This window comes from Manduca sexta, chromosome 6 (genome assembly GCF_014839805.1).
Source record: "Manduca sexta isolate Smith_Timp_Sample1 chromosome 6, JHU_Msex_v1.0, whole genome shotgun sequence".
Lineage (NCBI taxonomy): Eukaryota > Metazoa > Arthropoda > Insecta > Lepidoptera > Sphingidae > Manduca > Manduca sexta.
Genome location: NC_051120.1, coordinates 6,563,284 through 6,588,172, shown reverse-complemented (window position 1 = coordinate 6,588,172; position 24,889 = coordinate 6,563,284). Strand labels below are relative to the sequence as shown.

The following is a 24,889-nucleotide window of genomic DNA, read 5'->3' as shown; positions in this document are numbered from 1 at the left end:
GCGCACGCCTGCGCCCTGACTACCTCCACGAGAGATGAGGCTCCATCTGCAGAATTTTCACAGCATCTTGACCTTGTTTTATATCTCGTAATATTATCGTTTTAATAATGTGTTTAATTCACTAAAATATGGATACTTAAAGAAAAATACAACAGGCAAGTTACTTTCTTTACCGTAGTTTATTATATGCTTGCAAAATTATTTAAAAACGGTTTAAATCCTTACGTAACCTTTTTAATATAGGTATATAAAGTAACAAATAGAAAAATACTTATAAAAAAACTGTCTTAGTTAAAGAAGAGAAAGATAATCAAATCCTACTGCTATATGTAGATAGGTATCTAGGTATTATGAAATTTCCTGTTTATTCTAATACACGACTAAAAGGATGCGAGTGTTTCGACTCTAGTTTTAATTTCAGAATGAATTTCTACGTTTGTCTAATCCTCGTCTGGTCTACCCTTGTGTCGGCGGATATAGACAGGCGACGGTTTTCTAATCCAACCTACTACAATGTAGGCGGTGTGCTGTCTAGCAACGAATCGATTGCTTTCTTCAAGTACACAATTTCAGTAAGCATTTTTATGTCTTATTTCCGAATACAATATTACCTACACCAATAAACTAATAACAATTCGATTTCATTGATTATACTTAAGTGGACATTAGGGAAGTTATGCTGTCATAATTTTAATTATCTGAACCCTACATTTATTTATTACCTACAAAAATGCAATAGGAATTTTGGTGAAACTTAATGCTGTATCATTTTAAAATTCCAGAATCTGAACTTCAAAGACCAGTATGTGCCCCGGGGAGTCACCTACCATGATTACTCTATATTGATGGATCCCAATCCAATAAAAACTGCACTTAACGTTTGCAAGGACCTAATTGCTCATAGGGTAAGTGTGACTAATTGTAAAACCTAAAAGTACTCCGTGTTCAACGTCCCCAAAATATCCAGAAACGTACTTAAATAAAACTTGTCCGGCTCGTAGGACCATTTGTTCAACGCCAACAAATTATCCAGCAATGTATTAAATTAAAATTCGGTGAAAAAGACATTTATTTCCTTGAATTTTGAACCTTAAGTATGTACATTGGTAGGCGAATCTTGATATCGCAATCCAGTTATTTATACAACACCATCTATTGACATATTTATCGATTAAACATTCAGTATCTTTTTATTCAAACATATCTTTTTATTTGAAGGTATACGCGGTAATCGTATCTCATCCTCTTACGGGAGATTTGTCTCCTGCAGCAGTATCGTACACGAGTGGGTTCTACCATATACCAGTGATCGGAATATCGTCAAGAGATTCTGCGTTTTCCGACAAAAACATACATGTATCGTTTCTGCGCACAGTACCGCCGTATTCTCATCAGGCAGATGTGTGGGTCGATGTGCTTAAACACTTCAATTACATGAAAGTCATTGTAATACATAGCTCTGATACCGATGGTAGAGCTATTTTGGGAAGGTAAGTTTGATAATACACGTTTCCATTTAACAAAAATCTCATGTTAGTAAGTTAAGTAAAAATTTGCTTAAGTTCTTAGATATATGTTACTAACTGTAGTTACCAATAAAATAGTACTTAATCAAAAAGATAAGAGAAATATTCAGAAATACATTAAAATGACTGTCTAACTTTATTCACCAAAATATTTCTTATTCATACCAAGAATCTGTGAAATAAACCTATGTAGGTCCATTATGCATTTGGTAAAACCATAGGCATTGGTAGAGGGAAAGGACAAGGGTGAACGGTGCCCACACTAGAAAATGTCTTGCGTTTACAGGGGCCATTTGTGGTGCAGGCCTTTGATTCGGCGACCTTTTATTGTAGTTTTGCCAGTTACCCCTTCTAGAAAAAATCCTTATCCATGTCAATGTCTAAAACTCCTCCTATTACAGATTCCAAACAACATCTCAGAGTATTGACGAGGATGTGGATCGTAAAGTGGTGGTAGAGCAAGTGATAGAGTTTGAGCCTGGACTAGAAGCATTCGGAGATAGACTGTTGGATGTGAAGAATGCTCAAGCCAGAGTATTTCTTATGTACGCTAGGTATGTACGTTTAAAATGAGTTTTGTCTTTATTTACAATAAATTAAGAGGTCAAAAGACATAGTTTAAATTTTCTTCCAGCAAAACTGATGCTGAAATAATATTTCGAGATGCAACTTATCTAAATATGACTGCAGCTGGATACGTATGGATGGTGACAGAACAAGCATTAGATGCTGCTAATGCACCAGAAGGTTTACTTGGGTTACGACTAGTCAATGCAACTAATGAACATGCTCACATCCAGGATTCTATGTAAGTAAAAATAAATGTTTTATTAGATATATTGGTATTTTTTTTTAAATATAATTAATTTGGTGATTTCGTTTGTAGCTATGTTTTGGCATCAGCCATTCGTGATATGAATACTTCAGAAGAAATTCACGCACCACCATCAGACTGCGATAATTCAGGCTCTATTTGGACAACTGGTCGTCTTCTATTTGACTATGTTAGAAAGCAACGATTAGAAAATGGAGCAACTGGATATGTGTCTTTTGATGATCACGGTGACAGAGTGTTTGCTGAATATGATATGGTAAATGTTAGGGCGCAAGGAGAACACGTTGCAGTAGGCAAATACTTCTACTCTCGGGTAAGTAAGTAGATTTTTGTTTGAAAGAAGTTTAAAGACCTTTAATTAATTTTTAATTCTGGTACAGGAGTCTCAAAAAATGCGCCTGGAATTAAAAGAACATGAGATTATTTGGATGGGACGCAGTACTTCTAAGCCGGAGGGGTTTATGATACCGACTCACTTAAAGGTAAGTATTTGAAATGAAAATACCTATAGAGCGTTTACAGAAAATTCAACTTAACATGTTGTTTATTCTTGCAGGTGTTGACAATTGAAGAAAAACCTTTCGTATATACTCGTAAAGTAGAGGATATAAGCGATTGTACCGTGGACGAGATTCTATGTCCTCATTACAATGCTACTGAAGATACAGGTGTGGTATTGTTGCTGTTTTGAGAAATGTGTCATGTATTGTATACCTATAATGGATTTAATGAATTCTTTTTCCTTCGTTTTAGATGATTTATACTGCTGCAAAGGTTTTTGTATGGACCTTCTAAAATATCTTTCAAAATCTATCAACTTCACATTTTCGCTCGCATTATCACCGGATGGTCAATTTGGAAATTATGTAATTAAAAATCTTAGTGTTCCGGGTTCGAAAAAGGAATGGACTGGTTTAATAGGTAAGAACTTTTATTGACGCCATATTTGTGGTTAGTAAAACTTTTCATTGTTTATAAATTTTATATCTACAGGAGAACTAGTTTACGAACGCGCAGATATGATTGTTGCTCCACTAACTATAAATCCAGAACGTGCTGAATTCATCGAGTTTAGTAAGCCTTTCAAATACCAAGGAATAACCATACTAGAGAAAAAGGTATGGCGCTATATCTAAATTTAAACCACGTAAGGATCTATATACGAAAATACCTTTGTCTTTATTTACAGCCCTCGCGTTCTTCAACATTGGTATCGTTCTTGCAACCATTTTCTAACACGCTTTGGATTCTGGTAATGGTGTCGGTGCACGTCGTTGCCTTGGTCCTTTACCTTCTGGACAGATTCTCTCCATTTGGAAGGTTCAAGCTAGCTAATATCGATGGCACTGAGGAAGACGCCCTGAATCTTTCGAGCGCTATTTGGTTCGCTTGGGGTGTGCTCCTCAACAGTGGGATTGGTGAAGGTAAAGCAATTAAGAGTTGGTGCACCTTGTTTTGTATTCGATCGTGTAATACTTATCTTATTTTCTTAGGTACTCCGCGAAGTTTTTCGGCCAGAGTGCTTGGTATGGTATGGGCAGGATTTGCTATGATCATCGTAGCATCGTACACTGCCAACTTGGCTGCCTTCCTTGTGCTTGAACGACCCAAAACCAAACTCACTGGCATCAACGACGCTCGGGTAATTAATTTTATAACCAAGTAACGTATATGTATAAACTTTGAGGGAAACTATATTTATCTTTATCCACAGTTACGTAACACTATGGAAAACTTAACTTGCGCAACGGTTAAAGGGTCAGCAGTCGACATGTATTTTAGAAGACAGGTGGAATTGTCTAATATGTACCGCACCATGGAAGCAAATAATTATGATAATGCTGAACAAGCCATTCAGGATGTTAAAAATGGGTAAGAACCCCTTAAGAACCAAAGGTCGAAATCTAAATGTATACTGAAATTTTTAAATTGTTCCAATATTCCAGAAAGCTAATGGCATTCATCTGGGATTCGTCGCGATTGGAGTTTGAAGCGGCACAAGATTGTGAACTAGTAACCGCAGGGGAGTTGTTTGGCCGCTCAGGTTATGGCGTTGGCTTACAGAAAGGGTCTCCGTGGGCCGACTTGGTCACCTTGGCCATTTTGGATTTTCATGAAAGTAAGGATCTCTTTATTTATTCTAAACTTAAAAAAAAATAAAGTATGTAGGTACTTATTCATATTTAACATGATCATTGATTAACAGGTGGCATAATGGAATCATTGGACAACCAATGGATTTTACGAAACAACATGTTACATTGCGAGGAAAACGAGAAAACACCAAACACATTGGGTTTAAAAAACATGGCTGGCGTGTTCATACTTGTGTTGGCTGGCATTATCGGAGGAATAGTGCTCATAGTCATCGAGGTGGTCTACAAACGGCACCAGATCAAGAAGCAGAAACGAATGGAGATCGCACGACACGCGGCAGACAGGTGGCGCGGCGCCGTTGAGGTAAACAGAGCAAAGGCTGAAGCCATGGCCGTGGACCACTACGACAACTACAAACAGCAATTAGAAAGCAAAATGTAACGTTGTAGATGATCCATGTGGCGATTGTTAACGATCATGTAGGTCAGGGATAGCGAACCATTTCACGGTCACATTGTAGACATTTGTTGCTTAACGTAGCTGTAGGCAAAAGCTTAATTTACTTACTCTTCCTAAGCAAACTGGCGGTTCGCCATCCCCGATGTAAGTATCGAATTATTGTTAATGACCAATATTTAAACTTTTCAAATTATAATAAATGTTTCATACTCATTTAGATTCTTGATTTCAATCACTAAAGTCCCCGCTTCTTTTTAATGGACGCTCATCCTTGGACACGGTAATTGTATATGTGTTTTTGGAAGTAGATCTGCGTTTAGACCGTCATGGTGTTTTATGTGATCGTGTTTCAGAAGAGGAAGTCCCTGCGTGCGTCAATACTGCCGTCGCAACGCCGAGCCAAGTCGAACGGTGTGAAAGAAGCTGGAAGTATAAGCCTCGCAGTGGACCGCGGGGCTAGAAGACGCGACGAGCCGAGAGTGCCAAGATACCTACCTGCCTATACTCCAGACGTTTCGCATCTCGTTGTCTAAATCACTACAATATGTGTTGTTCGTAGATAGGTCAATTGCAATGTAGTAGGTACATCGTACAGATAAAATGATAAAAATATTGATAACACTTCCATGCTTACGTAAGGTTATCACGAGTGTGACGGCATATGATTTCTTGTGTTGTGAGTTAAAAAAAACTTAGATAGGTGTTTGCCTTATCAGGCCTCGAGGTTGCAATTCGCAATAAATTTACTTGTTTTACACAGGGTAGGGAAGGCCATTGAATTTGATATGTTCAAATTACATAATATATCTGTGAGTAGAAAGGCACTAAATCGTTGTATTTTAGGGTAAAATTGATGTCTATTCTATATTCACTAAAATTGTGTCAAAAATTACATATTATACAAATGGATGTTGTGAAATCTATAGAAATCATCGAATCATTTTGAATTATAATTGTCCGTCGTGCTAAGTATGAAATAGAATGAGTTCATTATTTTAAACGAATCTAATTAATACATGAAATTTTATTGAAGAAAATAAGTATACATACTGAAAATTATTGTTATTTTTGTATATAGGTATTTATCGATTATAATTTGTTATTAATAATAAAAATTCCTTTACAAATAAAACATTTCATTTCTATAGAAAATATTTTGGGATAATACTGGGCGGTAAATTAAAGACTTCTTCCAACACATCTATATATTTACATAAGAATTTTTAACATTGCCATAACGGAAATTACACTTGTATCTTATTTTATAAGAGTTAAGGTGCTCTTTGCATCTGCTAAGCAAGCCAAAATATCATATTGCCAGTTGGAACACGAGGTAGGAATGTTATGCAGCTGTAGAGTTGGCACTTGACACCACACTGCCACCAGCCAAATCTTTGCTTCGATTTAAGTAGAAACAGCATGGGATGCTGCCGTCAAGTCTCAAACCTACAGACCTCAATGCCTCCTACATCAGCCAATAAACAGGTAAACACGATAAATATTCAAAACATTCAGTAACATTAAATATGGAAGATTTGAAACGCAATAGTTTTAGATACGTTAACCATCTACTGCTCAAACTGTCATTGTGCTATAATACTGTATCAGATAGGTGCCTCAATTTCTATGAAATACTTAGCGACATATATTATTTCGCCTAAATGTGGTAACGTCTTAACTGTTCTCAAATCCTATAAACTACGTTCCCTAAATACATAGACATGATGCTATACGAATGAATTGTTATAATAAAACATTTAACATTTGCATGTTGGTTAATTGGCGAAACTAATGTACAGTCGAGTGAACAATGACATGCCGAGAATCAGAAATCCACATGATCGCATTTGTACGAGTGTCTTTAACGGGACCATTCATCAATACATACTAATACAGATATAATTGTACGCATTATACGATATAATTAATTAGGCAAAAGAAAACACTTATAATATTATTTTACTTCTACATATTATGAAATTTAAATATGTTGTTAGTATAACGAGTGAATGTGGGTCACCGTTGGGGCTTAGTCGGTGAATTTGCGGTTAGGGTTGCGTCCGAACAGCGCGTTACGGATCTCCGGCAGCAGCTGCTGCGCGATCAGCTCCAGGCGCGACTCCAGCGTGTTGCTGATCTGTAACCACACACCACCATACAACCATTTGGATATAGATCACCTCATTGTTATGATCTACGAGTTGTGCGGTTTCCCCGCCGGTGTGACGTCATTCGTGAACCAAATAACGTTCGCAGAAGATATTATGCGGTTCAAGTATGCGGTCGTTTATGTAATTTCTAAGGTAATAAAATAAGCTAATACATCTATGCGACGTCACATAGCAACAAGATGATACCAAGACGTTTGACAATGTGTTTTATTGTGCATTTCGTTTTGAGAGATATCCTCATGGCAGTATTCGTATGCCACAAGCTTCTAGTTTCATTTGTCAAGGTATACAGAGTTAATGTCTATAAACTATAAAATATGATTTTTGTAAACTTGTAAAATGACAGCAACTTCATCTACCAATTAAAATGGTATAAACTACTACAATTCCTTCAGTATATGCAATATTCCCATACATCTTAACTAGCTCATAAAATACTTCTTGAAATACACTACAAAAAACCATGTTAATCATACCTTGATGCGTCCCTTGGCAGCAATCAGCTCAATTCCTCCACAGGTGTCAGGGGGAAGGAAGTTCTCATTGTCGATCTTGAGCACGACATCCTTCTTGATCTTGGCCTTGTAGTCCTGCTGGGCTCTGCCAAGCAGAGATTCAACCAGAGCTTTGTCGGCTTGTCGCACGCGGAGGGTCACTGTGGGCTCCACAAGCTAAAACAGATATTTTATATAAATTTTTCGTATTCTAGTTTTTTTTCCCTTTTTTGTGTTTACTAGTATTAAAAATCATATAATTAATTCTAAATGTAAAATATATTGAATTAAATATTATAGTTCACTATTAAAGCTAAACTATGATATTATTGAAATACCACTGTTATTGAAACACGAAGTTGTCTTAATACAAAACATTGCTAACATTTATCAGATATATTTACAGAACAAACACATTGTTTCATGTAAATATTTTATGTTAATAAAGATATTATTTATGCACTATTTTACTAGGCACTAATTACCGGCCTTAGTTCATTATCAATTTGTAATAAAGTACTGTCACATGGCATTTAACAATTATGTTAAAAAATATATACTATAAATACCATGGTTAATAAAATTACATTATTAAATTTCACTATAACACAATCTTTTTTTGTTTTTAATCTTTTATTGTACTATAAAGTATATATGGAAAAGCTATGCACAATCTTCTAGCAACAAACTGTCATTTTTAATATACAATCCCACAACATTGAGTAACAGCCATTGCAATAAATGGGATTATTTATTGCAATGGCTGTTAGTCAATGTTCGCTGCAATTTTACTTGCCTGGAAGAGAGCCTGCACAATGAGAGTGACCAGGAGATCTGAGTACAGCTTGATGTCCTTGGGTACCTCAGCCAGGCGCTTGCGGGCCTCGTCCAGTACGTTACGTACGTGGTCCTCACGCACTTTTAGTACCTTCAGACGAGCCTGGTTCAGCATGTTCGATGATTGACTGTGGACAAGCATGTATATAAAATTTTTAATGGAATATGTTTTTGTAAAATAATGTATTTGTGTTTGGAGATGCAACAATTTTTTAATTTTTTTAATTAATAAAAAGTAGTTTACTTCAATAGCTATAATTTCAATCGTCATTTCTATTACACCCATATTGGCAAACAATGCTGTGAGGATGCACAGAGCACTCAAACGCATAGTGTTGGTTATTTCATAGTTTTCTTTGGCTTTGTTCAATTTCATTCTGACTGATGGTCAACTAAAGTAAAGATTTATCTTAATTTACCTTTTAGTTGGCTTTGTTTAATTTTGTTTATCTGACAGCAAACTAAAGTGAAGATGTATCCTAATAGTAGCCAATCACAGCGCCTCATATGCCTATGCACTGTGAAGGTACTAATGGAAACACACTTAGTGTGATAGTATTGCTCCATACGTAGCTATGTAACATTTGTAAATATAGGCCTTAGTCTCTGTTATGACTTTTTGTTTTTATTCACTTTAGTTTATAAGTAAACTAATTAAATGAACTACACAATTTGGAAATCAACAAAAAAATGGCTGACGAAATTGTATGCAATATTTTAATGTGAATAATATAAGATCTACAAAATATCAAAGGGGAAATGTCAAAAAAATATTTTAATATGTAAAGATAAGACTGCCAAATAAAGCTAGATCTGTGCCAAGTTTCCCATTTCAATATTAATCATTAAAACAAATTTATGTACTTAGCCATTTTTATGTGTAAATCTATGCAAAGACTGGGCAAAATATTTCAAATATACATTATAAAGAATTGTGACTGGGACATCACTTAAAGCATGCAATATTTTAAGCTTGATGTCATCTTATTTAGCATTAAATTATAAGCATGGGTTTTCCAAAAAATTATAACTGAGAATATAATATTTTTTTTGATCCCTAATACATATAATTAACTGATTAAAAACATTACCTCTTCAAAATAATGTAAATAATCAAAGATAATTACCAGGTATGAAACTAGGTGCATGTATAACTGTATTTTTATTTTGTGTACTGACTAAATATTATTTATGTAAGAATATGTGGCACTGGGCTATTTTTTTTATTCTCGTTTATGTTCAATTTGTTTAAATAATTATTATTAAAGAATTAAATGACTATAAAATTATTTTAGTGAAAGAAATGTTAGAAATATAACAATTACTACAAGTCTCCTGCAATGGTTGTTATTAATTTAAGAAATTGACTTTCAAATACATTAGATCATGAGTTATAATACACTAGAAAAGCAAAATTAGAGTGTGTAAAAGCTGTTAATAGGTCAGGCATGGATTTGTATCAAATAGAACAAAAAAAAATTAACACTTTAGCCATTTTAAGAAGAACCTTGAAGTCACATGACATCAACTTTATGTACATTTCATATTACTGATAATGGACATGATATTTTTACTCCAATTTTTTGTATGTTTTCAATGAAAATTTATTATAATTGTCATTAAAATGTTAAATAAGTATAATGTAAATCATTTTAATACATACAAGTAAGCACTAATAGTTTTAAGTGACTATCCAGGTTTACATAACCTTATTCTTTCATGCAAAAATGTTAGTAAATGTTATGTGAAAAGATTTTGCTTATGTGCAAAATTCTCATGTGACATACCTACACCTGCTTTGTAGCCTACAATAATCTTTACCAAGAAATATAGAGTAATAAGTTATATGGCAAATCAAAGGATGTATGACAAAGAAAAAGGAGTAAGGATAAGAGATTTTCTTATTGGAATATCTATGTGTGTGTGGGGTGGTGGATAAAGAAACCTACATCTTTTTCTGGAGCTCTACTTGTTTTTCTTTCTTTTCATAGTATTCCATGATCTTGAGGCGTTGCTGCTGAACCAGACGGCCCTTTTCGATGTTGAACTCCTCCTCCGCCTTAGCATCGATTTCTTCGGCCTTTTCATTGGCCTCTTGTTCGATGAAGGCCATCATATGCTTGATCTAGGAAATAAAGTTAAAATTTAGGTAAAAATCATTCATTTCATCCATATTACTGATTCTACACACATTTGAAATGCGTAGGAATCAGCTACTTGGCGTCGACAAAGTGCTACATCTCCGATCAATTATCTCGACAAACTCATGTCGGCAGAAAGCTTGCAAAACTTCATAAATTACGGTTTTCAATATACATACCTGCTTTTGAACATCGGCATCGCTGAGCGCCATGGCTGTAGGTTATTATTTAGCACCACTAACACGAAAAACAACCGATAAAGAGCCAGAAAATTAAAAACTGGCCCGAGAAGGTACGTCGACGCCTATCAGACGTGCTCCTTCATTGAACAATCATATGATCCCAGTGTTGCCAATCACATTAGTCTACATATTGAAGCATAAACAATATGATTTCAAATTTGCTTGAGAATTAAAATGAATTGTTTTAAATCAATCTTCCTTTTTATTGTTTCGTTTTCGCGCTGAGGTACAATTACTCCAGCCACTAAACCTAAGGGATGATCGGATGTTTATTTTGGAGTCAGCGGTCTTATAAACTTGCTTTGAGCCGCCCAGAAGGTTGATTGACATCAGGCGACCGCTGGGTTGGGACAAATCCTTAGCAGTATGCTCCATACACTAGCATGTCAACTCAAACTGTGCAACTTAGCCCTCTTTGGCACATTGAGGACGTTTCCCAGTTCTTTTGGCGAAAGATACATATTACATTTCAAAGGAGACGGACGGAATTGGGCTTGACTGTACACTTATGAAACATTTATCAATATTCTTCTTCTATTGTTATATCAGCCATTAAAAAATATTAGATTGTATTACAATGGGAAAATAAAATATTTTTTATTATGAATAACTAACTGACTTCCGGTATTGGGAATACCAGGCTGTCTATTATTAATGTATATTGTTATTGTTATTTGCTTTCTGTACTTCTGCACAAGTGAATGTTTTTGGTTTGATATTTTTATTTTAACGACTACGGCTTTTCGAGAATATTTTGACGATTGCTGCTTTAATGAACTACCCACGCTTATTCAACAACGGACTTTGATTTCTTGCTTGCTCGACTGATTTTGCTTGTTCTACCAGATTTCGAAAAGTATCGTTGAACCATCAACACCATTGTGTTAATTGCGGCATAGCTACATGGCGTTGTAACACTACAGGAATTCCTCAAATTGAAAACGAAAAAGTTCTTTCAATAATATAAAAACAGTATAAACTCATGCCCGTTTCCATGAAGGAGTAGATAAAAGAAGATATGCAACCTACACTTAGTTTCATCTTGCGATAAGTAAGTATCTTTATGTCGGTCCTCGTCGATCCCATGCGATAATTTCTATTCTCGTTATTATCTAAGCCAGCTGCTCATTAATCAACACGGTAATCTAATGGACAATGATTAGGTGCTGTGAACATCTTGTGCTATCAGGTAAATACGAATGTTATTCTCAGAAAAGTGTTTTTATATGCTATATTCTATAGCAATTATTTCTTTACTCCGACTGTGGATACAGATTTTTTTTCTAATTTAGAAATGGTTCTATTATTCCTATAAAATAATGCATAAATTATCTCTGTAACACCAAGCCCAAGGTTCTATGAAGTATCGCTCGTCTCCTTTTAATAATTCTAGCAACAAGTCCATGTGAAATCAAGGTGTGTTCGTCAGAATAAAATTAATGCCGCATAATCTATTTCTGCGATGATGCAACAGTCTGCAAGCACTTTTAGTATTTCTTTTTGACGGACACTAACCCCCTTATTCATAAACGTTTTTTATCTAACGACCGAGTAAGGCTGTGATAACAAGTCTGTTTCTCAGTGCTGACGGCATGGCAGTCTTCACAGTGCGTAGACGTAGGGCCGTTGTGATTGGCTAATATTGAACACAACAATAATAACCAATCACAACGGTCCTATGTCTATTTCTCAGTGCCGTTGGGCACTGAGAAACAGGCTTGTTATCACAGCTTTACTCCGTCCTTAGATAAAAAAGGTTTATGAATAAGGGGGTAAGGGTATTGTTTATATCTCCGACATAACTTAATTATAATTTATTTTATTTTATTAGAGACTTATCATCTCGAGTCTAGATTCTTATTTGCTTCAAGAAAGATATAAATGACGAGCCCGTTGAGTCTTACGCACTCTGAGCATGCATGCCATTTGCATGCTATGAAATATGAAAAACTTATTTGAATTTTAGTTAAGATTAGTTTTCTTTAATCTGTAATAAGTCATTTTTAATCAGTAAAAAGAAACCAAAATCATTATTTTGGGTACTTGTGCATTTTTATCAGTTTAGTTTGATGAAACCTTTGTACATAAATAATGTCAAATGACTATATCGTCAAAATAAATTCTATCAATATTATAATTTGAAATCGGATATATTAGTCCTAAAATTATTATTATGTAGGTACATATAACTTGTAATTAACATTTTCTTTTAGAGACAAAATTACAAATGTGTATAAATTATGCGCAGAAATAGATAGAGGGTATTTTGAAATTGATTTGCAAATAAACGTCATTATGAAAAAACGAAAAATAGTTTTAATTTAAAATAATTTATATATTATTTCCTAGTAGCAAAAATGAAAAAACGCACATCGAGCAGGCATAACAGCTTTTCACAAGATGACCAAGTTAGTAAGAATCCTAAAGTTAAAACTTTTAACATTTCATAAAGTTAACTACTAATAACTATATTTTGGACTGAGCAGAGACAAATAGTTGAAATAAATTATTTTTTTGTCTAATCATGAGATTTCTATTCTGCTGTGGTAATAAAATGTATTTCAAGGAAATACAAAGTCAATATAATGTCTTAAAAATAATGAATATGTTAACTTAATGAATAAAAAGCTTCAAACACTATAATTTTCATTTTATAAATAAGTCCACTAATTTGTTAAAATTATGATCAAACTATCTTTGAGTAGCCTACAATAAATAAGATTATTAGAATTGTGACTGAAAATTATTACAAATTTCCGTTCGCTTTTAACAATATGGCCGCCAGTTGTTTAGGGTAATGTGGCGTTCGACAAAACTGAGTGAAATTACTAAAATATTTATTAGTGGAATAAAGATGTACAAGATCTACAGCATTTTATAGCAGTGTTTAATGCAGAGGCATCCCTTCGTATTTTTTTAGTTGGTGTATAAAATTTTGAATGCATATAAATCGTCGTCAAAATTGGACAGTCAACAAACTTTTGTTTATTTTACTCGAGGCAACTCGTCTGTTCTGGCTGAAAATACCTGATTATGAACCATCGATATTACTCTTGAAATAGTGGAACAGGGACTGTCGCCGACACATTAGGTAATTTTTGATGATTTGTGATGAAAAGAGTATACAGAAACAGCAGGGTCGCCATTGTTTGACAGAGGACACAAATTACACGATAATGAAGTATCTATCTACTATAAATATTTTGTTATTGTTGAGTTTATGAGACGTTATCTCCTGTTGCATTATGAATATCTTTGTTTTATTAATCGAGCGAAGACTACGTGTATTTTTGTTTGGTTTGTTGCTGTATTGAAGTTCAAACTCGTCTTATAGGTAACAGTAGTTATATTTCTTTTATATGATAATATTTACATACGCTTTTGTTTTTGTATCGCCCATATGCGTATTTATTTCTCTGTTTTGTAATAGATTTCTTTATGTTTTGGTTGTTTTTCGAACCTTACGGGATGTTTGACAGTGATTTTGAATGAAGGTTGCCTAGAAACGGAAGCAACAATATGCGTCAAACCTAACCTGAACAATATACAAATTTCTCTTTTTCTACTCTACACCTATTATGTTATCTTATTCTAAAAATGTTAATACAATAACATCAATACTTATAAGAATACTTTAACCTAACTTATGGCAAAACAGCAATATCTGTTCCAACAAGAAACAAAATATGTGTATTCATACAGTGTTGTAAAAGTTATGTGAAATAATTTGGGTAAAGTGGATTTATCAATATTAGTAAAGAGCTAATAGGCATTCTGATTAAATTCTAATTATCACCATAATAGTATAAAGACATATTTTTGGATACAAGTATGATAACTTCTGTAGATAAGAATAGTTTATAAATTGCTTATTTAACATTTCCACATACAATCAGATGTAATATGTTTTGAAATTATAACTTCAGACAGCATAAGCAAACCAATTACTTACAATTAGTCATTGCTAGTCTTCAATATAATTAATGTAGGTTTGATTTTTAACTCACTACAAAAAAGGAGGAGTAACAAGTATCAATTCTAAGTGTATTTTTTTCCTTTAGACCCAGATTTACTTACAAGTTAGGCAGTTTATAAATTGTAGGTGTTTGTTTAAACTATAATGAAATATGTGTTTTATATTTGTAACATAGAATTCTTTTTCCTTTTGACCTCTAGTCAGGTGTTGACACCGCATCTTTTTGTGTATGTTGCAGACTTTGGTTTTTATGACCGGCTGCATATCTGAAATTAATCCCTCAGGGGAGATAGGTATGTCATAATTAATACTAAAGAATGTAATGGATATATTTAAAATAACTTTAATAAGAAACATGCTTAATGGTATTTACATCTACAATAGCAGTTTTATAATATTTTCCCAGAGTCCAATTATATTTGTGCACTGATTGTAGTTCAAATTAGCTGTCCTGTAAAACCTATCGTCTTTCTCATGAATATAATTATCACAAACTGGTTTTAATAATGTTTTAAAAAATTAACATATGACCAGGTAAAAAGAATGTTAATTTTGCTATCAATGCCTTATTTGTACATTTAAATGTGACAATCTCAATAAAGCACATAAGAAGATTGTTTGAGTTGAAATCTAGCATATTGTTAAACATTGAAAATGTTAAATTTTAAAAACGAATTATTCTTTGTTAGTTCTGAAGCAAAGGAAATGATTAAACAGGGGAATCAGAAACTGATAGCAATTAAGAAATACAGAAAACTAAATCTCAATTGCAGGTTATGGCAAACTTGAATTTCCAGCAAGCACCTCGAAGCTTAGCAAGTGGTGGAGTGGGCGGCGTGGGCGGTCGCGTGAGCTCAGGGTTGGTGGGCGGCGTCTCCGGGCATGTGACGCCGACGTTCGGCGGCGCGCTGTCGCCCGGCCGCGGTTCCACGGCGATGCCGGGCGGCGCCCCGCCGTCCATGGCCTCTCGAGCCACACTCTTCGGACAGCGGGCGTTCGCTGATCGCAGGGTACCGATGCCGACGACCTTGTCGCAACCTAATTCTAATTCTATGGTGAGTATACATTAAGATTTATTCATAAGAAACCTAAGCAATTATGAAAATTATATTACCTACACTTTACTGAAGCATATGTAAAGTATAAAAACGATTTACAAGTTTTGAAAAGTATCCATAGGGTTATCGAACTTGTAGTTTGTAAAAGACAATGGCCGTGCATATGTACTTATATTCCCTATAACACCTAAAACACATTTGATGTGGCTGCGGCCACTGCAAAAGGAACTGGAAGTTTGGCTGTAGTTATAGCTGAGTTTTGGTATAAAGTAATATAAATTAGTGTCATTATAATATAATGTATTCCTGTAACCTAATCTGTAACCTATCCAACCATTACAGATATTGTCTCACTGTATTTAGTAATTGAATACATTTTTTGATTTTGATTCAGTCGAGTATGAGCAACTTGTCCCGGTTTAACGCAAGCAACAATTACCATTCTGTGTTCGGCGAGGGCGGCGACACGTCAACGCCACCGCTACTGGACCTTAGCGAGTTCCCGTCGTTGACGGCGCGCGGCGCCGGAGACCAGGCGCCCGCAGCCGCTCCACCGCCACCTGGCTCTAAACCTTACGGTGAGATGTCAAAGCTCTGTGGGTTAAGATAATAAGATACCGTTTTTAAAAACGGATCATGACAGTTGATATAAAAAAAATTAAATCTGCCGTATGCCATACGGCGCGTCGCCGTGCGGAGTAACATAGACGCAGATGTGGGTACAAGTGAGGTTGTGTAATGGACAGTGGGTATGGTGAAGCAGCCGACGTCGGAGCAGTCGGAGTTCACGATGTCGTCGGAGGACTTCCCCGCGCTGCCCGGCACGTCGGCGGGCGCGGCCGGAGCGGCGGCAGCAGCGGCGGCCGCGGGGGGCTCCGGCGGGCCCGCGCCGCCCTCCACCGACCTCGTGCACGTGCCCGACAAGGCGCGCAAGGGCATACAGACCTCACCTGACGGTATGCTTCCACCAACAACCACGCCACAAACTAGTAACTAAATATGGGATAGGTCATATTGCAATTACACGCACTGTTCCACGAACTTTGGTTGTAGTCGGTTTTTGGGGTCAATTTAACTAGACTATATTTTTTTTTTCTATAGTCCATTTTGTCACGGCCGATGTTTGTGAAACTGTTCGTGTAACTGTTTCTCTTATTCATTCTGTCTAAAAACTAACAATGATTCTATTTATTGAAATTTTAAACATAAATAACACACTATATAAATTTTTTACTAATTACAAAATGTTATGTCTAATCTGCGATCCAATAATAGGCCACTCCAAAATGCTAAAACATGAAATAGGTAACTGCTCACTACAAATACAGTAAACATGCATGCTGACTAATAATAATAATAATTTGTTTTTAAAAATTATTAATTATTTATTTAATGATGCATGCTGAGTTTGTGTGTTGTGGATGTGTAGTTAGATTTGATGTTATAATTGATATATTATCTTACATCAAATTGTTTTTCCCCAAAGTTGTCAGTCAAGGAGCACATACGGATCTATATGGTGTGTATAGAATCATTCAGTTGGGGTATATTAAAGTGCTTCACGTTTAACTAATCCACTTTAATATATTGCCATAATTTCCAGTACTTTGTGGTTGTGAAAGTGTGCTAATTTAGTGATGTGTTTTTAGGTAAAGTGACGAATATACCAGAGACAATGATACCCAATCAGTTCGGTATAGTGGGGCTACTGACGTTCATAAGAGCAGCGGAGTCAGATCCCAGTCTCGTGTCGTTAGCCCTCGGACAGGACTTGACGGCACTCGGTTTGAATCTAAATTCACCGGACAATCTATATTTGACTTTTGCTGGACCTTGGGCGGACACGCCGTGCAGGTGAGATGGATGAAATTGCTTATTTTATTCATTTTATTCAGTAGATAAAACTCGTTGAATTGTTTGATGTAGAATGAGTTCCATTAAAAAAATATATTTATAACTGCACTTGCCAATCAATTGTGTATCGTAATTATGCATGCCAGATGATTGCGTGAAATGGAATAGCGGTACAAAAAAGATTAGTTACTGTGGAGGACAAAAATTTAATAAGTATTACATGCGAATTATCATACAAAGAAGCTGCCCAAATGTAACTTCTAATTTAATTAGAGCTGCTTTTTCATTTGTTACATTAAAGTTAATCATCGAAAAATTTATAAACTAATTACTAACTGAATGTAAAATTTTATTAAGAACAATTCGTCAAATGCCAGGCATACTTTCCACATTTTCGTAAATATCTCGTATGCCAGTGTGACGGCACATGTTATGCGTGTAAAAATAAGTGCTGTATATACGTGTCCTACACAACTTATATTTTTTTAAAGTTTAATGTCAGCTACATAAAAGACATCCTTAATAAATAGGGTCTATCTCATTTGCAATACTGCTTTAGCGATAATTTTAACACAAAGCTCCTCCTTGCATACTGGCATTAAACTCTGGCATTTGCCGCGCCACTGCCATTGCCTGGATAATAACACAACTGTGTGCCTGCATAGTGATAAAAACACACGCGTGACTACGTGTCGTTTTATAGGCATTGGTTAAGAGACTATGTCGTGACTGACGCGTTGGTCTCCCGATCAATCACAAATATTACAATAAAACGACGTCGAAATTTGAAACGCGTTTTGGTGTGAAACATCTCTAGACGCAGGTATAAACCGGATTGTTGGCGTGGCGACGCTTGCCGTGACAACGGGTCGCCTCGCTATACTACGGTATACAAACAGTCTATACATAGTGGAGTGTACGATGTATGATGTATTAAATATTAAATGAAAATAAATGTTTATTAGTCACAATTTTCTGTAAAAAGTTCGTAGTACTTAATTTTTTCGTTATGATATATTGTTCCTGTTGTATTCTTGCCTTTTATGTATATTACTTGTAGGAACATGATGTTTCATGATTGGCATTTAAAGGGGTAGTTGTGCGAATTTAACGTATTAAAAACAGACTTTAACATGAATACTGTTTTCCTATTCCAGACCACAGGATATGGACTACCACGTGCCTCCGGAATATTTAATAAACGGTTCAATAAGAGAAAAGCTGGCGCCGTTACGACTGAATCGATATAAGGAAGATCTATTATTTTACCTGTTTTATTGTTTTGTCGGTGACGTGCTGCAAATTGCGGCTGCGTCGGAACTGTAAGTATTATTTCGGATTGTATGAACTATGTACAATAGTTTATATTAAAATGCCTCCCCTTTCTGAAATCCGTAAATATGTACTTTATACTTTACCTATTTTGTACGGAACTCTCGGTGCGTAAGTCCAACTCGCACTTATCAGTTTTTTTTCTGTACAAATTGACAACATTAATTACAATTTAAATTTCAAGTGCTTTATAAGCTAAGGGAAAACTACAGAGAGCAGGTAGATTTAAATAAGTTTCCCTTGTTACAGATATAATCGCGAATGGCGGTATCACATGGAGGAGAAGGTGTGGATCTCTCAAGCGCCCGGCATGCCGATGGTGGAAAAAACATCGACGTACGAGCGCGGCACCTACTACTTCTTTGATGCGCATAATTGGCGCAAGGTAAATTATGCTTGCATATCAATATCAACAATTGACATAGAATCTTGCTAGCATTTCTTTAGTAAACTTAAAATCTATGAAATACCTACATTGAGTATTATTAAAAAAAATCTACCATTCTCTCTGACGCTGAGTGTTTGTAAATGGTAACGCCAACTACGTTAGTGCATAGACCTCTTTAAGATTGATTTGAAGCTGGCTTAGGACTAGGGGAGCGTTGATAAATGGGGATTTACTCAAGTGTCGTTGGGAGCTATAGGAATTTAAAGAAAGTATACTGTATACCTGCGGTGGGAGCGTCTACAGGTTTATGTTAATCTGCCGCGCTCGAGTAATTCCAAAATCTCCTACTGGGCTCCTCTACTAGGCTAGATTAGAGAAACAGTCTTGGAATAAATAGAATGAGATACAAATTGTGCGTTTATTGTTGCAGGTGGCGAAAGAATTCCACCTGGACTACAGCAAGCTAGAGGGACGGCCGCAGCTGCCGCCGCATGTGCTCACCTAGCGACTCTCACACACCTATTGTAGTTTTGTTATATAAAAAGTACAAGTTTAACACCACCTTTTATTTCTCCCCTAAGAAAGTAAAACTATGGTCATACTACCATATACTTGATGTCCATCGCGATCCTATGACCTCAGATAACGGGTCTATTTACCTTCCCTGTGAATCAATCAGTTCTATATTGATTGCCGCTTATAAAATTGTCTTTAAGCACGCGACGCCAGTGTGACACCTCACACGTGTTACAAAAAATCTACAATGGTGCAGGAGCACTCGTGTGAAAATAAGCGCCACGCCGTAACACAAGCTATCTTTCGTGTATCAAATCCACAGAATATTTAATAGTTACTACCCCAAACTAGCACGCTTGTGTGGGCCACTGGCTCATTGTGTTTATTTTCATATGAAATATGTATTTAAATTTAATTTCATACGTGTCATAGCATATGCTAGGTGCACAGTCGCACTGGCTTTTGGAATCGCTACGCGTGTGTGTGCGGGACGGCACGCCTGACGTATAGTGACCCGCATCGGTGGATTAATTTGGCGCCGCATTAACATGTAATGCATTACATTATCTTTTACAAGAAGCGACTATTATTAACTGATCAGGGGTCCCATAATGGGCGGCAATGTGGGTAAGTCGACCTCTTGTTGAAGGTAAAATATGTGAAGACCCCCGAGAGCGTCGTACGTGATGGCCTATGAATATGATGACGGAGGTCTGGAGGTCTGGCGAGACTATCTTTGAACCTATGCCGATTTTAGCACCAAGCGAAGTACTTCACACCCTAAAATTCAAAGCTCTAGCCCAAATTTTTACGTTTAACGGCTGTTTTGTAATAAATTATCCCAATTTCTATCTTCGATCCGATCCCGAGAATAAATTAAACAAAAAATAAGTTATTTATAAGAATGTCAGTAATAACAACTGACTGGTTAATTTCCGCGATGCATCCAAAAAGATATCGGGATCATCTTTTGAAAACTGCGGTTAGTGCAGATTATATACAATAACACTATATTAAATTGTGTAAAATGAAAAATGCAAATAGTATGGCGTCAACATATTTTATTTCTAGAATTTCATGTTACTAATATTTTTATTTATTTATTCTATTATTATACATCTATAAGAGGCAATAAATGTAAAATCGAAGCGATCACGCCATCACATTATGTTAAAAAGCAGTCTGGTCCTTTTAAGTATTGCTATTAGTTGTACAAGTTGGTAACACATATTCACTTGCATATGTGATAAAATAAAAAAGAAATGTTAACATACACAACCTAACGCACACTGAGGCGCTAACTTCGTATATTTTTGGCTAGTAGCTGACTTAGCACATAGACCATTTATGAATATAACTTTGGGCTACCCACAATATGTTATGTCAATTACTGATAAACATGATAATATACTATATAAGGACATTAAAACCATCTTAAATATATGCTACCTGGAAACTATTCAAGGCAATTCTATAAATGCACCATCTCTGCATATTATCATAGCCATGTGTTCTAGTCTGATCAGGCTGACTTCAACAACTCGTAAATATATTTTCATTTTTATAGTGTGCAATTTATAAATCAATGATGCTGTCGATTTATGCACTATACAGAACACAAAACAATACTTAAAAAAGATTATAGAGTACTTAATGATGCCCATGTAACAAAAGTGAATGTGACAATTCTCACCTCAGTGCACGTTGGGCACATTATAATAATGTATCAGCTTAACCACGGCGCAAAATACTCATATGGGTTAGAATCATATAGCAATTGGATATCTATAATGGGACTTAAACTAGAATAATAATTGGAGTAATTGATAAACTTTCAGTCTACATCATCAGTGCTATTGGAGTTGTTAGCTTCAGGTTTCGTTTCAGACGACCCAGCATTCTCTTTCATGGTGGGCTCTTCATCATTTTTGCCAGGTACCCACAGACCGGCGGCGATACATCTATTCATGAAATAAATTGCTTCTTGCTCCGGCATCTTGGCTATGGTAGCTTGAAGCATCGGCACATCTTGTGCGTCAAAGCATTTCTTCAATTCCTGTAAAAAATATAAGTAATGAAAAACTATTGTCAATAAAGTTAATAAACACAACAACAAGTTTGGTATTATTCAATTAATATTATTTTGCTTTAATTGATTTAGTTATTTATATGTTTTTAATCTCCTTGCCACTATTATGTAGTCATATAAATCACATAATTATATGAGCACATTTACACTGAATTGTTTCTTATTACCCATTTTATTCATAGCAGTCACTTGTGTTGTGATGTAACAAAACAGAATACTCACATCAGGCAATTCTTCATAAACTTCAACAGGGTCAAGTCCTCCAGGCCCGAGTCGTGCCTGTCTTTCCTCTTCCTCCTGCTCCCTGATTGCTTCTTGGATCTTTTCTTCAGCACGCTTCTTGATCCTAGCCTTGAACTGGCACAACTCATCCTCAAAGGAGTCCTTGTAAGTTTTTTCAGCCACTTGTATTCTGGAAATTAGGTTTATAACTTTATTTGCTTTCATTTCATACAAATGCTTTTAATAGTTCATTTCTTGTTAGGTGTTACTTGTGCTTTCCCCTGTGATAAGCCTTTCCCGTTACAAAAGTGCATATATTGCTGTAGTAATCCATAGCACCATTCATATGATGTTTGCTCAATTTATATAAAAAATCAAATAAAAATAAAGCACCTGGGAGTAAGTGACCAGGATAAAAGAATGGACTATGTGTTAATCAAGGAATAATTTATGTGTGTGCCCAATTTTATCCACATCCATACAGCTGTTTCTGAGTGTACTTCAATTACCTTTTGAAAAAATGCACTCTTCACCACTGTATTCCAGTAAATTTCCACTTAGGTTATTATGCATATCTAAAGAACTTTCCAAACATCCATTGAGTAGGATTTCTTAGAATATAAAAATTATGAAAAATATAACATGATACATAAGCAGCCAATCATAAAAACTAAGCACAATCTATTCAACATGCTTGAAACTGTGTTGTGCTGACTACACATAGAAGCAGGATAATATATGATGGCAAACTTGTGACAAACTTTATGATAACATAAAATACTGCTACTCTTACTTGGCAAAGAATGATCCAATACAAGCTCTGGGGTCGACATCTAACTGTTTAGATAGTTCCAGTATGTACTGCATGCAGATTGTCTGGTGGGCTACATGAGCCATCAAATCATGTTTCTGAAATATTAAAAACAAATTGCATCATTTGCTTAACATTATCAAATTACTCTGAATTATGAGGTGAGGTGATGTGAAGGAAAACATCGTGAGGAAACTTGCACATCTGAGAAGTTCTCTTTAGGAATTTCGAAGGTGTGTGAAGTCTACCAATCCGCACTAGGCCAACGTGGTGGACTAAGGCTTAATCCCTCTCAGTAGTAGAGGAGGCCCGTGCTCAGCAGTGGGCAAGTATATAATACAGGGCTAAAATTATTATTATTATTATATTATGTTCAAACATTTTTTGAGCACTGATATTCTACAGCTCTTTGAAGCCTTGGTACTTGTTTATGTTACAGAAACTCACTTGAAATTTTTAATAATTACATAAACTGGGTACTAGACAACTTGTAAGAAAATATATGTCACCTCTTCCATTTCCAAGTTGATGCACCAAATGACGAGGTAGTTGGCAGTCTCTTCACATACCAGCTGGTTGTGGTCCTGCAGGAACTTCTTTGAATCTTCATACTTCCTCAACATACCAAACTGTTTCAACAACTTTTCATTGTCTTTGATAAACTTTTTCATCTTTGCCTCTTTCTCCTCTTCGGTCAAGTTTTCGTCCTTGGGCCGCGGTGGTTTCGTATTGATCACTGTTTTGGTGAAACCCGGCTCGCTGATAGTATCAACGTTCCACGGCGTCTGTTTATCCTTTTTCTTAAGATCATCTTCCTTCTTTTTGATCGCCTTCTCTTCCGCCTCCAATTCCGCAAGAACTTTCTTCAGTGACTCCAAATTTGTACTGTTTGACTCACTTTCAGCGATCTTTTTGCGCGTTTCCACCAAACGCCTCAAGTTTTCCCGTTTCTTTTGTTCGTGTTCTTCTTTCTCGCGACGCTGCTCTTCCATGCGTTCTACCCGCGCTTGGTGCCGCCAGCGGAACAGCGAAGGCGTGTCGATGTTAGGGTGTGTTTCGTCCTCATCGTCAGAAATCTAAAAATCGGAACAATTATTGTAGAATCGTGGCTGTACCTAAAGAATTTAACGATAAATCTATGATGAAATACCAACCTCAATATCTTTCCACTTGCTATAGTCCACCATTGTTGTGTATCAAAATTTTATTATGTGCCACTTACACCGATGTTTGTTAGGATAAATAAATAAATTGTTTCCAGAAACTTACAGAAACCTAGAAATACCTCTTAACTGTTACTAATGAATTTGACAGTTCTGTGTCAGTGTTGCCAAGTTAATATGAAATGTTTTGTACGTATCGTATTCCTACCGTGTGTAACCAGTTATGGACAGAAGTCTTTTTCTGAAGGTAAGGAAGGTAGAGGTAGAGTTATGGAGCACTATCTCTATGTATAAAATATAAACGTCGAAAATCATGATTTTTACATGCACCAAAAGTTATAAGTAAGATATTCAATTAAACAAGGAAGAAAGGCTTCCGCTTGTTATAGTAAATTTTTTATTTATTATTGTCTCTACATATAAATAAACTGGTCCAAAAAATAGAAAATATCTCATATAAAGAGTAATATGAAATAAGGCAGGGTAAATTGTATGTTTAATATTTTTCTTCCGTTCCGTGAATGGGATAAAAAGAAGGTACTACCTACCTACTTCTTATTACTTGGAATGGAGGATGGGTAGAGGCCTTAGCGATATCGGCATAAATTCCGATTTCGAGATTGGTAGGTGTTTTTACAAATCTAGGAATGCACACAGATTGTGATTGGCCGACGCAAT

General features: G+C 35.7%; 4 protein-coding genes across 10 annotated transcripts; 2 read left to right on the top strand and 2 right to left on the bottom strand.

Annotated features, from left to right (window-relative positions):
- Positions 1-424: 424 nt before the first annotated feature.
- On the top strand, positions 425-5,951 carry LOC115448229 (glutamate [NMDA] receptor subunit 1). Its single transcript, XM_030175590.2, has 16 exons — positions 425-572; positions 783-905; positions 1,219-1,490; positions 1,928-2,080; positions 2,161-2,334; positions 2,413-2,674; positions 2,742-2,843; positions 2,918-3,029; positions 3,115-3,282; positions 3,355-3,479; positions 3,551-3,785; positions 3,855-4,003; positions 4,076-4,233; positions 4,308-4,480; positions 4,568-4,821; positions 5,271-5,951. Exons 2-16 carry the CDS (start codon positions 846-848, stop codon positions 5,448-5,450), a joined length of 2,577 nt encoding a protein of 858 aa, XP_030031450.2. The 5' UTR covers positions 425-572; positions 783-845; the 3' UTR covers positions 5,451-5,951.
- A 156-nt stretch (positions 5,952-6,107) lies between these two features.
- Positions 6,108-10,930, bottom strand: LOC115448230 (V-type proton ATPase subunit E-like). Its single transcript, XM_030175593.2, has 5 exons — positions 10,740-10,930; positions 10,369-10,544; positions 8,379-8,547; positions 7,565-7,759; positions 6,108-7,054 (listed from the first exon to the last, which is right to left on the bottom strand). Exons 1-5 carry the CDS (start codon positions 10,770-10,772, stop codon positions 6,947-6,949), a joined length of 681 nt encoding a protein of 226 aa, XP_030031453.1. The 5' UTR covers positions 10,773-10,930; the 3' UTR covers positions 6,108-6,946.
- A 2,145-nt stretch (positions 10,931-13,075) lies between these two features.
- Positions 13,076-19,966, top strand: LOC115448239 (regulator of gene activity). Of its 7 annotated transcripts, none has more exons than XM_030175607.2 (9): positions 13,421-13,893; positions 15,017-15,071; positions 15,552-15,833; positions 16,231-16,414; positions 16,583-16,792; positions 17,486-17,690; positions 18,848-19,012; positions 19,272-19,407; positions 19,841-19,966. In XM_030175607.2, the coding sequence occupies exons 3-9, from the start codon at positions 15,555-15,557 to the stop codon at positions 19,913-19,915; spliced, it is 1,254 nt and encodes a 417-aa protein (XP_030031467.1). In that variant the 5' UTR covers positions 13,421-13,893; positions 15,017-15,071; positions 15,552-15,554; the 3' UTR covers positions 19,916-19,966. The 7 variants fall into 7 exon arrangements, with proteins under 7 accessions (XP_030031464.1, XP_030031465.1, XP_030031467.1 ...); XM_030175608.2 differs by lacking the exon at positions 13,421-13,893 and adding an exon at positions 14,213-14,533; XM_030175604.2 differs by lacking the exons at positions 13,421-13,893; positions 15,017-15,071 and adding an exon at positions 13,076-13,210.
- A 1,001-nt stretch (positions 19,967-20,967) lies between these two features.
- LOC115448236 (hsp90 co-chaperone Cdc37) lies at positions 20,968-24,400 on the bottom strand. The gene is made up of 5 exons (XM_030175599.2): positions 24,203-24,400; positions 23,558-24,124; positions 23,031-23,146; positions 22,238-22,427; positions 20,968-21,982 (listed from the first exon to the last, which is right to left on the bottom strand). The coding sequence occupies exons 1-5, from the start codon at positions 24,233-24,235 to the stop codon at positions 21,761-21,763; spliced, it is 1,128 nt and encodes a 375-aa protein (XP_030031459.1). The 5' UTR covers positions 24,236-24,400; the 3' UTR covers positions 20,968-21,760.
- Positions 24,401-24,889: the final 489 nt, after the last annotated feature.